The sequence below is a fragment of the Scyliorhinus canicula genome, chromosome 4 (genome assembly GCF_902713615.1).
Source record: "Scyliorhinus canicula chromosome 4, sScyCan1.1, whole genome shotgun sequence".
Classification (NCBI taxonomy): Eukaryota; Metazoa; Chordata; class Chondrichthyes; order Carcharhiniformes; family Scyliorhinidae; genus Scyliorhinus; species Scyliorhinus canicula.
The window spans coordinates 77426723-77441515 of NC_052149.1; the positions used below are offsets into that span (position 1 = coordinate 77426723).

At 41.3% G+C, this 14793-nt stretch overlaps 1 protein-coding gene across 3 annotated transcripts in view; it reads left to right on the top strand.

Annotated features, from left to right (window-relative positions):
• The window catches only part of c4h1orf112 (chromosome 4 C1orf112 homolog), a 57252-nt gene that overhangs the window by 17309 nt on the left and 25150 nt on the right, over window positions 1-14793 (top strand). For all 3 annotated transcript variants that reach the window (XM_038794535.1, XM_038794537.1, XM_038794536.1), the window contains 7 exons: window positions 5811-5875; window positions 6754-6902; window positions 8498-8627; window positions 10359-10545; window positions 12013-12095; window positions 12903-12954; window positions 13532-13621. In XM_038794535.1, coding sequence (XP_038650463.1) covers window positions 5811-5875; window positions 6754-6902; window positions 8498-8627; window positions 10359-10545; window positions 12013-12095; window positions 12903-12954; window positions 13532-13621 — 756 coding nt within the window. The remainder of the gene's footprint in view (window positions 1-5810; window positions 5876-6753; window positions 6903-8497; window positions 8628-10358; window positions 10546-12012; window positions 12096-12902; window positions 12955-13531; window positions 13622-14793) is intronic.

Sequence of the window (14793 nt, forward strand, 5' to 3'; positions counted from 1 at the left end):
GAACACTCGATTCTGCAACTGTTCCTTTAGATTTGAAAATTGTGCATGTAACTCCGCTGTTTACGAAAGTTGAGAGAGGGAAACCAGAGAATAATAGACCAGTTAACCTAGCATCTGTTGTTGAATAATTACTATAATCTATAATTAAGGATAGAACAACACATTGAAGATTATCAGTTGATCAGAAAGAACCAGCATGGATTTGTAATGACAAATCTGATTCAGTTATTTTGATGACATGATTAAAGCAGTGGACAGAGGATTGTCTATCGATGTTAATTATATAGATTTCCAGAGGCATTTCATGAAGTCCCTAATGTGCATTGTTAACTAAAGTTGAAACTCATAGGATTGAAGGCAGACTATTGACCTGGTTTGGGAAATAAGCTAAGCCGTAGGAGACAGAGTACGGATATTGGGCAGATACTCTAATTGTAGTAACTGCCGGTGTCCCTCAACTATTCACCTTGTATATCAACAAAGCCACATATCCAAGCTTGATTAAACAAAGATAGGTAGCATTGTAAACAATGTAGATGGAAGCATAAAAATTACAAAGAGATGGTAATAGATTAAGTGAGTGGCCAGAATTATGGCAAATAGATTTCTGTGTAGGCAAATGTAACTTACAAAGGACAGAACAGATATATTCTGAATGGTAGAAGAAATGCAGTTCCAAAGAGGGTGTCCATATACATAGATAATTAAAATATCATGAACAATGTTAGCACTCCTGCCTACGGCGCTGAGGATCCGGGTTCGATCCCGGACCCGGGTCACTGTATGTGTTGAGTTTGCACATTCTCCCCGTGTCTGCATGGGTTTCACCCCCCAACCCAAAGATGTGCAGGTTAGGTGGATTGAGCATGCTAAATTGCCCGTTAATTGCAACAAACATAATTGGGTATTCTAAATTTTTATTTAAAAAAAAAATCACAAACAATTACAAGAAATAATTAACAAAGCTAATAGAATATTAACCTTCATATCGAGTGGACAAGAATAAAGAATAACAGTGGTACAGCACAGAAGAATGCTATTCCGTTCATCAGGGAGTGGTATGCTATTTATTATAGATCTCCAAATAGTGGGAAGTGGAAGGTAGAATCTGTAGGCAGATTATGGAAACCTGCAGGGCATGTAGGCTTGTGATAGTTGAGGATTCCCATTACCCTTAGGTAGACTGGGAAAAGGGTAGGATGCGGGGCATGGAAGGGGAGCAATTCCTGCAGTGTGCGCAGGAGAATTTTCTGGAACAGTAAATTTCCAGTCCTATCAGGGAGCAAGCTGTCCTGGATCTGACACTAGGAAGTGAAGCAGGACAGGTGGAGAATTTCAAGAGTGGAGGAACCGTTGGGAAGTAGCGATCATAATATAACACAATTCAATATTACGTTGGAAAAGAAGTGCAGCATGGTGGCGCAGTGGTTAGCACGGCACTGAGGTCCCAGGTTTGATCCCGGCTCTGGGTCACTGTCCGTGTGGAGTTTGCACATTCTCCCCGTGTTTGCGTGGGTTTTGCCATCACAACCCAAAGAGGTGCAGGGTAGGTGAATTGGCCACGCTAAATTGACCCTTAATTGGAAAAAATGAATTGGGTACTCAAATTTATTTTTTTTAAAGTTGGAAAAGGATAAAGGCTAAGATCCCAGATTGGAAAGGGCAGATTTTAGGGTCTAAATGTTGAAGCACAGCAGGTTGATTGGATTTGCATTTTGGTGGATAAAACAGTGGATGAGAAATGGGAGACTTTGAAAGGAGAGATGAGTAGGTACGTACCCATGAGAAATAAATATGGGGTATCCAAAGCTAGAGTACCCTAGATGACTAAGGATATTAATGATAAAATAAGGAAGAAAAAAGAGGCATGATGCATGCTGGAATCATAATAGCAATAGAAATCAGGAAGAGTATCTCAAATGCAGGAAAGTGGCTATAGCTGGAATAAGGAAGGCTAAGAGGGAGCATGAGGAAAGGGTGGCAGGCTGTGCTAAAACAAATTGTGAAATGTTCTTCAAGCATATTAATGGTAAAAGATTAGTGAAGGAAATAGAGTGGGGTCCATAAGAGACGAGCAGAACAGACTGCTCACTGAAGTGGAGGGTATGGCAGTGTTGCTAAATGAGTACTTTGCTTCTATCTTTATCAAATTAGAAGATGGTGACAATGGCCCAGTTGAAAAAGTGAGTGCTGAGCAACTAAGCCATATTGTGATAGATAAAGATGAGGTGCTAAAAAGGACTGGCAGCACTCCAGGTAGAGAAGTTGCCGGGCTCAGATGGAATGCTTCCTAGATTGCTGAGGGAGGTAAGGGAACATATTGCAGAGCCATTGACAAACATTTTCCAGGCCTTTCTGAACACATGTTTAGTCCCAGGGGACGGGAGATTGCAAATTTGATGCCGTTGTTTAAGAAAGGGGCAAAGGATAACTCAGGAAACTACAGACCTGTCAGCTTGACATGTTTGGTGGGAAAACTGATGGAGGCCATGGGCGCGATTCTCCCAAAAGGAAACAAAGTCTCCTAGCGAACGCGTTTGGCCATGTGTTTCCCGGTGCTCGCAGTGCTGAGAAACACATGGTTATTCAACGCAACTTGTGCATAGCCAAGGCCACACACAGCCCCATTTTATACAGTGGGAGCTCTGCTCACCAGAACTCCCCATTGTAGCGAAAGATCGGGACGCCATTTTAAAATGGCGTCCTGATCTCTGAGGCCCCCAAAATTACCCCTCTTCTCCCCAGACCGAACACATGATAGGAGGGACCCTGCCCCCCTGCACCCCACCGCCCCCACACCCCACCCCCCCAACACTCCGCTGGGCAACTTCGGCCCATCTCGGGCTTGCAAGAAATGCCAGCTTCGCATCCTGGCAGTACACCTGCCAGCTGGCAGTGCCAGGCTGGCGCGCAGGTGGCACTGCCGAGTGTCAGGCTGGCACTACCAAGGTGTCCAGATGGCACCAGCAGTGACAGGGTACCACCCGACCCAAAGGGCATGCAGCTGGGGGCTTCTGATACCCTTGGAGACCCCCATGAGTGCCGTTCCATCAGGTCCCCGTTTGTAAGGACCAGTGCTTAACGGCGCTTGCCGATGTCTCTGATGCGAAAGGGTTGATCCTCGAAGCCTTCGGTACCTCGGGAATCTGCACATTAGAGTGAGGCTTACTGCCTTGCACTAATGTGCAGGTTTGCTAAAATGTGATCCTGTGCATTGTGATAGTGACGTGATTGTTGCATATTTGGATTTTCAGAAAGCATTTGATACGGTGCAACATGGCAGGTTGGTTAGCAAATGATAAATGTTTGGGATTGATGGCAGCATGGATTAGAAGTTTGCTAAGAGATAGGAAACAGTAGGTTAGAAACAGAGAGTAGCTATGGATGGGCATTTCTCAGACAAGAGACAAGTTGAAAGTGTTTCCCAGGGCTCAGTGTTGGAACCCTTGTTTTTTTCTGATTTATATATATGATTTAGAAGTGGGTGTTGATGACAAAATCTCTAAATTTGCAAATGATAGTGAGCTAAGGGGAATAATAAATTGTGAGGATGACAGTAAGCAACTTCAGAGGGACAGTGACATGTTGGTCAAATGGGCAGATGAACTTCAATGCAGCGAAATGTGAGGTAATGCATTTTGGCAGAAGAAATATGGGGAGACAATATAGGCTCAATGGTACAACTTTGAGGGGAGTACAGAAGCAGAGGGACCTCTGGGTTCGTGCATAATTCTCTGAAGGTGGCCAGGCAAGTTTTAACAGTTGTTAAGATGCTTATAGGGACCTTTGGTCTAGAAATAGAGGCATAGCGTATAAAAGCAAAGAAGTGATACTACACCTCTACAAATCATTGGCCAGACCACATTTGGAGTATTATGTTCAGTTCTGGGCACCTTAGTTAAGGAAGGATGTTAAAGCCCTGGAGAGAGTGCAGCGATTTATTAGAATGATACCAGGAATGAGGAATTTTAAATACAAGGAAAGATTGGAGAAAATGGGCTTGTTTTCCTTGGAGCAGAGAAGATTAAGAGGCAATCTTATAGAGGTCACAGCTCTGAACAATTTTGACAGGGTAAAGAAGGATACCCACCAGTTGGTATGTCAGTGACTCGGGATCACAATTTCAAGACGGTCAGCAAGAGATCTAGGAGTGAGATGAGGGGAAACTTCTTTACTCAGAGTTGTTGGGATTTGGAATGCATTGCCTGGGAGAGTGGTGGAGGCGGATTCCGTCGGAGGCTTGAAAAGAAAGCTGAGGGCTACAGAGGTAGGGCTGGAGAATGGGACTAGCTCGATAGATCTTTTGGGAGCTGGTGCAGACACTATGGGCCGAATGGCCTCCTTCTGTGCTGTAAATAATTGTTTTAAAAATCAGGCCTCCGTTGGCTCCTTGAAAGAACTAAAAATAGTAAAAGAACTGGGGTGCAAGCAAGGGAGTGAGTGGTCTCAAAGGTTTTTAACTACTCAAACAGTACATTCCTGTTTGAAGCCTTTATTAGTGATTTAAGTTTTAGTTCATTGGAAACCTTTGAAAGCATCACACTTGATGCAAGCACATTGTGAAATTGAATATACCAACGGCAATAAATAGAAAAGTTGGAGAAGGATCATAATTTACAGTGCTTCAAATTCACCCCAGAGACACCCCATTAATGAATGGCACAGTTAAGGCAAGAATTTATGTTACAGTTATACAAATCCCTGGTTAGACCGCACCTAAAATAATGCGAGTCGTTTTGAACATATCACATTGGAGGTAGTGCAGCATAGTTTTAGCAGAATGATAATTGGACTCGAAGGGTTAAAGTATTAGGAGAGTTTACACAAATGATGGCTGTATTCCTGGAATTTAAAATGTTTAGATGTTGATTTGATCAAGGAAGTGATTGGATAGATAGAGAGAAACTATTTCCTCTAGTTGGGGAGTTTAGGACAGGGAAACATGGACTAAAAATTACAGCCAGACCTTTCAGGTGGGAACTTTGGAAACACTTTTATATGGGTGGCAGAAGTTCGGAACCACCTTGATGCTAAGTTAGTCATTCATTTTAAATTTGAGATTGGTAGATATTTGTTTAAGCAAAGGTGTTGAGGAATATAGGGAAAAAGTTGGTATATGGAGTTATTTTGTAGATCAGCTATGATCTCATTGAAACTCTACAGACCTGAGGGGCTAAATGGCTTACATCCTGTTCTTATGTGCTGTAAAATCTTGTACATATATTCCCCAATGAGTGCCACTCTTTTCAAGGTTGTCATTTTAGTAAAAGTTTTAATGCACGCTATTATTTTTCAATCATCTCGGGTACACTTTTATTTTAACATTATTTGAAAGTGAGAGATTGGATTTGTTACTTTGTACTGATTAGTCAGTCCTACTGCTTAAAATGGCACAAAATATAATTTCTACTTGTTACATTAATAATTAGAGGCAAAATACTGCTGTTGTACCACTGTGTGGTTTAATACTCTATGGCAATGACATGCACCTTTGTTGGCAAGTTAGTATGATAATGGAAGTGGTAGCTTTTATCTTTTGGAGAAATTATGCTGGAACACACCAATGTCTGTATCAGGAAACTGTAAATTTAGAAACATTGTTTGCCTTTCACTGCCCTTTTCAGCAGGGAAAAAATAATCTTGAGCTGTAATAATAAGTTACTGAATAGCAGAGAATGATGAAATTAGTTGTGCATTAAAAATTTTTTCTGATCGCTTTCATTAAAACCAGATGTTACTCATTTTAATTTCTAACCTGATTATAGCATTGATCTTCTAAATTCTGATACGTTTTGCACTCCCAATTTTAGGAATTCATTGATTTCCTTTCAAAGTCTTGTCACATCCTGCATCACCTTTACCTTCAAATGTACAGGTATGGCTACACATCAGTTCTGTGTCTGATCATTAACCTGTAGAGGAACTTAGAAAAATATCAATTAAGTAAATTCTGACTTTGTCTGAAGGTCACAGTTTTGAAACCTAGTGGGTCATCTTCCAGTTTTCGTTCAATAAAAGAACGGGTTGGTTTGGTTCTTTTTCCTCTGTTTTCTCCCTTTTCCTGAAGTTATTCTTGCTGGGATATGGTTTGATGAATGCTGATAGCGCATGAGTGAACCTAGGGAGAGAGAATCAAAAGGCTATTTGCCAAAGGAGGACATCACATTGAGTCTGAATCTGTTCTCTCTTGACGCACACATTTCCAGGCTCTCTTATTATTAATTTAAATTGCATCATCCTGCAGTATTTGACTTATAAAGATTTTTGCCATCTCCTGTTATTTTGTTCATTTCTGTGATTCGCCTAACTGCAAGTCGCTGACCGTGCCTCGGCAATTGAGAGACTACGCCATGTAGATATGTTTTTCTTTCGCGAGGAAAGGACTGTTGTGGGCAAGTCAACTGAAACGTCTCTTGTGCACATTTATTAGTCAGTTTAATTGCATTGAAAGTGACCTGGGAGTGAACAGCTTTACAGCCACAATACGAAGTACTGCAAATACTGAAAATCTGACATAAAAACAGAAAATGTTGGAAATATTCAGCAGGTTAGACAGCATTTTTGGGGAGAGAAACAGAGTTAATGTTTCAAGTTGATAACCTTTCATCAATTTTGCATTAACTTGTGGCCAGGTGCAACAAGAATGCAAGAAAGTTACTTTTTTTAAAAAGGGGGCAAAAGTATAAATTTGATATGTGATAATTTTTTGACATATTGGAAAACACTAACTTCCCATTTTAATTCTCTGTGCAGTAAAATAGCTCCGAGTTTGTATGCGCCAATTTTGTCTGATGGACCCTGCGATCAAATTGCTTCCGTTGTCCCAGTTGCTCTGGATGCTCTTGTTTCACAGCTACTATTCTTCAGGCCCTTTGTGGAGATGGTGCTACAAGATAACCAGGGTGAGTTCATGGAATGTGGTTGAATATTGGTTTAATCTTCTTTAAAATAATTAATCTAGTCTGTGCTGTAATGTTCTAGGTGAGGTTAAATTCTTTTTTTTAAAATGTTTTTATTGGCATTTTCAATTTTACATGGTGAAACTTTTGTCTCTGATATTTACAATTTATACAATTTCTTATGTACATACATCTTTCTTGATATATCTTCTTCCCTCTCTGTCCCTTCCTTGGTATCTCTCCTTTTTCGCCCTGGGAGTTCTATCGCTGAGCTCCTGTTTTCCCCTTTTTTCCCTCCTCCTGTGGTTTTTGTTGCTGTGTGTTGGGGGGGGGGGGGGGAGGAGGCGGGGAGGCGGAGCTTCCTGCCCTCTCTCTTTCTCCACCCCCTCCATGCTTACCCCTGTGGTTCCCCTGAGTTTTCTTATCATTTCCACCCCCCTTCCCCTTTGACTTGATGGAACACTTTTCAGCTAAAGTTGCCCTATAATAACATTAATAAATATCAGACTTGCACAATTAATCATTTTGAGATCATAAAATATCTGAAAAAGTAACTCGCGTTAATGCAGTATATTTGGTATAAGATCATAAATATGCTTGCAATACACAACAGATAAAATCCTCCATCACAATCATACAAGCAACCAGATAATAATTTTTATTAGTGTCACAAGTAGGCTTACATTAACAATGCAATGAAGTTACTGTGATTATAATGGGAATCATTGACTTTTCCAGCCAGCTGTAATTCTCTGCATCTGAAAAAGCCATAATTGCAAAGCCAATGTAGCCATATCTATGTGCAGTGTTATTCACAGTAGTTTGGCTAGAACTTGGTCCATTAAATCTAAAAAATAAATAAGTTGCCTTCAAACACCACGATTTTAATGAATTTGGGGAGAGAAATTAATTTGCATGACACAGCTTTATGGGGTACTACATAGCCATCCGCCAGTTCCCCGGGGGCAGGAAGTGCTGAGGCTTTCACCTGAATAGCCTATGTGTCTTTCTTCATCAATGTGAAGCAATAACACCAAGCAGGTAACAGCACGTGTGCTGCCTACCCTGACGGAAACAACAGTCTGCAGCACTGTGCAAACTAATTTCTCCATAAATTTGTGAAAGTCATCATGATAATGAATAGTTACACGTTCTAATTCAGTTAATCAAAACTTCCTTTGTAGCATTCCGTAAATTAGAACTGAAAAGAGGAAAAGCATTGACGTTGATAAATAGTTCATTTTCTTCTGAAATGTCCTTTTTGAAATTATTTTGGGGATTGAGTGCTTAGCTTCAACAATATGGAATAAGATAGAAACAATCTTCATTTCGATCCTGTACTAAGAAGCAGGTAGTCAAAATCCTGGATTATTGTGCAATCAATAGTGCGTTTTAACACTTCAAATGCCATTTAATAATAGTAACCTGATTACAAACAGCAGCAATATTAGTTATGCAATTATACTTGTTGATTTAAGCTTTGGTATAACAGATTTCTAATGAATTTTTAGTGTCACATATAACAATTAAATGTTTGATTCAGCCAACTGATTTTGTTGATGGAATTTTGCTAAATGTCTGTTTCCATTCATGTTAAGATTTCAGTTTAGAGCTGACCTTTCCACAATGTTTGCTGCTGATGAATGTCATGGGCAAGCTTCCATCACAGTCTTGGGAGGTTCAAAGTCTTTGGTATTCTGGCAGCCAGTTTTCAGAGGAAAGGCCAAGGTGAGGGCAATTACTGCATGAATAAAATAAAACAGGACCATGTTTAGCTGTTCTGTTACACTAGAAAATACTGAGGATCTCTTATTAAAGATTCTCCCTACACTCCACACATTTTCATTAATAAGTTAAACTTCAACTCAGTGGATAAGTGCACAATGTGGTGTGGTACTGAGCTATGCACGTATTTGATCTTCCACCCAAATCTGCTCTGCTTGCCAACAGTTTAACTCCAACTTTAACACATGTCTCTGAATAAAATACATGTTTTTTAAAAATCTTTTTATTCTCCTCATTTTCAACATTTTCATCAAATAAACAGCAAAAGAAAAAACAAAACAAAAACAAATACAATAACAATCCCCCAAACAAAAACTGCACCCTGCTCACTGTACAGACCAAAACATCCACCCGTACATTCCAGCTAAAAAACAAAAATAAACAGTCAATCAGTAAACAGTGTAATGAAAGACAACAATAACCCCAACCACCCCGCCCAATGTTTGATGGCAATGAATTCTCAAAAGTGCATATTAAACAGTCCCCATGAAGTGTAGAATCCTTCCTTTATCCCCCTCAACTTAAATTTCACCTTCTCTATGGTCAAAAATTTAAGTAGATATCCCCCCCCCCCCCCCCCAAGCTGAGGCACAGGGCGGAGAAACTGACCTCCACCCCAACAGGACCTGCCTCCGGGTAATCAGTGAGGCGAAGGCTAAAACATCCGCCCCCGCACCTGCCTGCAGCCCGGGCCGGCCCAACACCCCGGAAATGGCTTCTAGGGGCCCTGGTTCCAAGTTCACGTCCAATACCCCTGAGATGATTGTGAAAACCTCCCTCCAATACTTCTCCAGCTTTGGATAGGACCAAAACAAATGAAATGCATGTTAACTGTAAACCCAGGCTGTTGTTGTACCTCCTGGTAACTTGATCTGAATTTAGGATTTAGGAGTCTAGGTTCAAGGAAAGCTACTGCCACTTTGTATCCATGGCTGATTTAAAATTAAACTGAGGACCATATAGTCAGTAATGTTTTGATGTTTTTTAATGGCTGGATTAATGCAATGTATGAATATTGCATAAGATGTTTTATTATGCACTTTTTAAATCATTTGAACTAACCTTGCCTGACGTACTGTGGATATTTTAAATAAGAATGTTGAAGAATTCTATTCTTTGTAGAAAATGTAACTACTAACTCCTTAAGATACAGAAATAAGCACTGACAGCAGGGGAATAGAGCAGTACACAGATAAAAATATACAGAGCACAATATCCTTTCTTTACGACTGATTTTGCAGATTTCACAATTTTAGCAGATTTTCACAGAGGAGCAGAAAGAAAATCAGTAAACAAATCTAGACTTTTAAACTGCTTTGATGGTGCCCAACACTTGTGCAAGTGTTGTTGGCTGCAAGTTTATGGGTCTCACCTACGACTTGTAAAGTTTTCTGCTCGGAGGACCCTGTTTTTAGTTTTGAGTTTCTTGGAATCTGCTACAGAATAGCAGCCATTGTTGAGCATTTGATCTCCCTGTCTTGGTTTCCGAGCAAGAAATGACACCCGTGCATGACAACAGTGGGAATAGCAAAGGATTACAAATTTTCTCCGCAAGAAGAAATAATTAGCACCTAATCTTTTCCATTTTTGGTTGTCCTAAAGTTATCTGTGTTCAATTTTCTTAGCAAGGTAAAAGAGTTTACACCTAATCTTTATACTTTTGCTTGTCCTCAGGTTACCTTTGTTCAATGTATTATTTCATAACTTCCAGCGTTGCTATGCAGAGCTTTCTTTGCCAGTCCAATTGCTAGGAGTGATGATTAAGGGACAGGCTCAGCAAAACATCAGTCTTTATGAGTATGTATGTACCCAACTCTGCTCCTTCATCACATCCCTTCCAGCTTCTCTTTTTCCAGCGTTGGTAAGTGTGAACTTTGACTTAAAGTAAACATTCCATTCTTTGAGATCTTTGAAAAACATTTTTACCCCTTGTATTCCCTGAAATTACACAAAGAATAGTTCTCAAAATTATCCACAAAATGAAGATGAACATGCATGCTTTATTACTGCCTTTCCACTAGATGCTCCTCACGTTACAATTTGCAAAGCATGCCAGAGACTTTAGGTTCCCTAGATCTTGGTCCATTCATCGGAACAAACACTGTCTCAGGAACTACTTTATCAAATCTGACTAAGATTTTCATCACTTCAGTTCACTCAGCCCCTCAATTTTCTATACTCGGGAATATAAGCCAGGTTCAGATAACTTTCTGAAGCTACCAAGATGCCAACATAGTTAACTATATATTAAATATCAGTATATCCAATTCTTACCACATCTTGGACACATTGAATGTCAAAACTTAACCCAACGCAAGAGTTTGGATCTTCTAATCGGCTTTAACCACCTGGAAAATTCTGTCCAGGAGCCCGAGGGATTTACTGGATGCAGTGAAAATACTAGAATGAGGGCATGGTGGTTATACACCTGCCCCACTGCGCCAGAGAACTGGGTTCGATCCCGGCCTTGGGTGATCACCTGTGTGAGAATTTGCCATTCTCCCCGGTTTGCATGGGTTTCCTCACACAGTCTAAAAATGTGCATAAAGGGCAGCACGGTGGTGCAGTGGTTAGCACAGCTGCCTCACAGCCCTGAGGTCCCAGGTTCGATACCAGCTCTAGGTCACTGTCCGTGTGGAGTTTGCACATTCTCCTCGTGTTTGCTTGGGTTTCAACCCCACAACCCAAAGATGTGCAGGATAGGTGAATTGGCCACTCTAAATTGCCCCTAAATTGAAAAAAATGAATTGGGTACTCTAAATTTATAAAAAGAAAATGTGCATAGGTGGATTGGCCACGCTTAATTGCCCCTTAGTGTCATAAAAAGCTTAGGTGGGGTTGTGGGTTGGGGCGGGGGACCTGGCCTGGTCGGGTGCCCTTTCAGAGGGTCGGTGCAGACTTGATAGGCCGAATGGCCTCTGCACTGTAGGGATTCTTTGATTCATAGTGTTTAACGTGCACTTCAGTATTCACTGATGTAAATTGTGTTTAGTTGCAATCTCTTAAGACTAGCTGACAGATTTTCAGATAATTTATGAATCTGCGGAGTTTGTATTAACAATTTAAAATAGTTTTCCTTCTTGCTCTTCACCACTGCAAAAGCCGTTGTCAAAATGGTAAACTTATAACTGTACAACAGCATCCACATCGGGCTCCATATTCAAGCCACTACAAACCAAAATTATATTGACTTATTTTGAAGAATTGAGAACAGTTTAAAAATTGAAAAATTATTGTATTTTCAGCTAAATGTTTCAGTACAACATAATCAGTAAATATTCTACTTAAATTTATGATTATGATTACAGATATGTGCCATTTATTACAGGAATGCACCTTATTGGATGCTGTACTCAGTCCTCACATGTTAACTGCACTACTAGCTACAGATGCATGGTGTTTCCTTGCTCGGTAGGTAATGAGTAGCTAAAGGAATTTTTATTTAATTTAGAATATCTAATTTTTTTTTTCCAATTAAGGGGCAATTTAATGTGGCCAATTCACCTATCCTGCACACCTTTTTGGTTGTGGGGGTGAGATCCACGCAAACGCGAGGAGAATGTGCAAACTCCACACGAACAGTCACCCGGGGCCAAGATCGAACCCGGGTCCTTGGTGCTGTGAGGCAGCAGTGCTAACCACTGTGCCACCCCTCACAAGCAAAATGAAATATCAAGCTTGTAATCTCCACTGATCCTCAATTAACTTATTTCTGATAATGGTTTTAAAAAATGGATCATAGAATCCCTACATAGAATCATAGAGTCCCTAAAGTGCAGGAGGCAGCCCTTCAGTCCATCGGGTCTTCACTGATCCACTCTGCCCTATATCCGTAACCTAACCTGCATATTCCTGGACACGAAGGGGTAATTTATCATGGCCATTCCACCTAATCTGCACATCTTTGGACTGTGGATAGAAACCGGAGCACCTGGAGGAAACCCTCGCAGACACTGCGAAAATGTCCAAACTCCACACAGACATTCACCCCAGACAGGAATTGAACCCTGGTCCCTGGAACTGTGAGGTGGCAGTGATAACCACTGTGCTACTGTGCCACCCCTAGATGGTAAGCAACCGGCCTTAGATTTGAATCCTTAGACCGTAAGTAAATTGTAAATGGTGTTGTGCAACTCCTTTGGGGAATTTAAAATTGTTTGTTGAAAGTTTAAATGCATCCTATTCTCTGTTTGTTTCATCATATGTATTAATTTGCAGTTATGGAAGTGCGGAACTTTGTGCTCATCATATTTCTCTCATTGCTCAGCTGGTAAGCAACTTAAATTGGTAATATACGCAGAAATGATTGGCACCTGTGGGACACCACAATCCTCTACCAACTACCCTGAAAACTACCTTTAACTCCAAATTGGTATTCCCCTTCTGAGTTTAATCAAGTTCGTTGCTCACCCCCTAATTTCATCCCACTTGATCTTCTCTGGTGATCTCACATGCCAAAGATTTTCCGAAAGTCCATGTCCCATATAGGCACTGCATTTCGCCCATCTACTGAGATTTGTCATCACAAGTGTCCCCTTTTAAATTACTGCTGATTACTTGTCACTATTTTCTTTTTATCTAGTTATATGTTGACCCTATTCTTTGATTGAAGACTCTTCAATTTTTTACTTCCATAGATAATGAACTTTTCTTTCTCTTGATCTAGTACATGGTTATAGATTAATTCTGTATTCTGGCAGATTTATACCGTGGACCCAAACCCATAGAGTGCTTGTGATTGTGTCATGTGTGTATTGTAAATAGGAAATAAATGACCACTTTAGGAGAACTTTTTCCAAATGTAGTGCATTTTTTGATTTACTGATGTATTGTGTTTCCATTTTCAGGTAAAATCTTGTTGTGGAGAATGTTACCAGCTGTCCCATTTATCCTTACTGCTCCGACGTATGCTTTTTCTCATGTCAGCAGACCATCAGGTTAGTCTCTAAGAGGACAGGGCTGAAAATTATGTGGACTAACCTGCTGCCAAATTCAGATAACTCACCAGTTCCAGAATTTTGGCAATTTGGTAGTAGTGACGGGCTGCATTTATTTCAGTGGATCTTACCAATTAATTGGGTTGAGCTTTGAACAGTTCTGCTGTGTATAACCATAAAGACTTAGAACAAATAGTCTAATGGGTCTAGGTTATATAGAAAGTGCTGCTACTTTTTTACTTTACAATTATAGGGATTTTGGGTAAACCACGCTATCTTGTAAAGGAGTTGGCAGAGTTTGACTGTGGAACTTTAAATATTGAGGATAATACTATTTCTGAACCTGACCACTTAAAATCAATGAAGTAATTCATAGTTACAGTACTGCATTTGTGGCATTAATTAAGCTGAATAGTTTACTCAGTTTATTAGTGGCATCTTGTGGCTGGAATAGATATTGCACTAGTATAAAGAAACTGGGAATCCGAAATTATGTTATGGGCTGAAAATCTTGCATTGGAGAAGCGGGTAAATCAGTAATTACAAGTTTGTGACAATTTGTCACAAGTTTTAGCATTTTCTGAGATTCTTCTTTGGAAGCATGCTGGACAGGTTTCTCTGATCCTGAAGCTAAGTGTTGGCGCCGTCGTAAACGCCGTCGCGTTTTACGGCAGCGTCAAAAGGCCCCCAGAAGCAGTGATCCTGAGCCATACAGGGGGCCACCATGGCACTGGAGCGACGCACGCGGTTCCAGCTGCAAAGACAGGCGTCAAAAGGGCGCTGCGGGTCTGCGCATGCGCGCTGCGACTGGCGCAAATTTGAGCGTGCGCGCTGCGACGGGCGCGAACTCTCGCATGCGCACTAGCTTCCTTCTCCGCGCCGGCCCCGACACAACATCGCAGAGAGTTACAGGGGCCGGCGCGGAGTAAAAGAGGCCCCCACCAAGAGAGGCCGGCCTGCCAATCGGTAGGCCCTGATCGCGGGCCAGGCCACGGTGGAGGCCCCCCCGCCCCGGCGTCGGAACCTCCACCCCACCAGACCGCCGTTCGCAGGATGGACGCCAAAGTCCTGCTGGGTAAGACCACATGTGAACGGCGCCGGCGAGACTCGGGCTTTCTTGGCGGCCACTCGGCCTATCCCGGGCAGAGAATCGCCGGGGGGGGGGGGGGGCG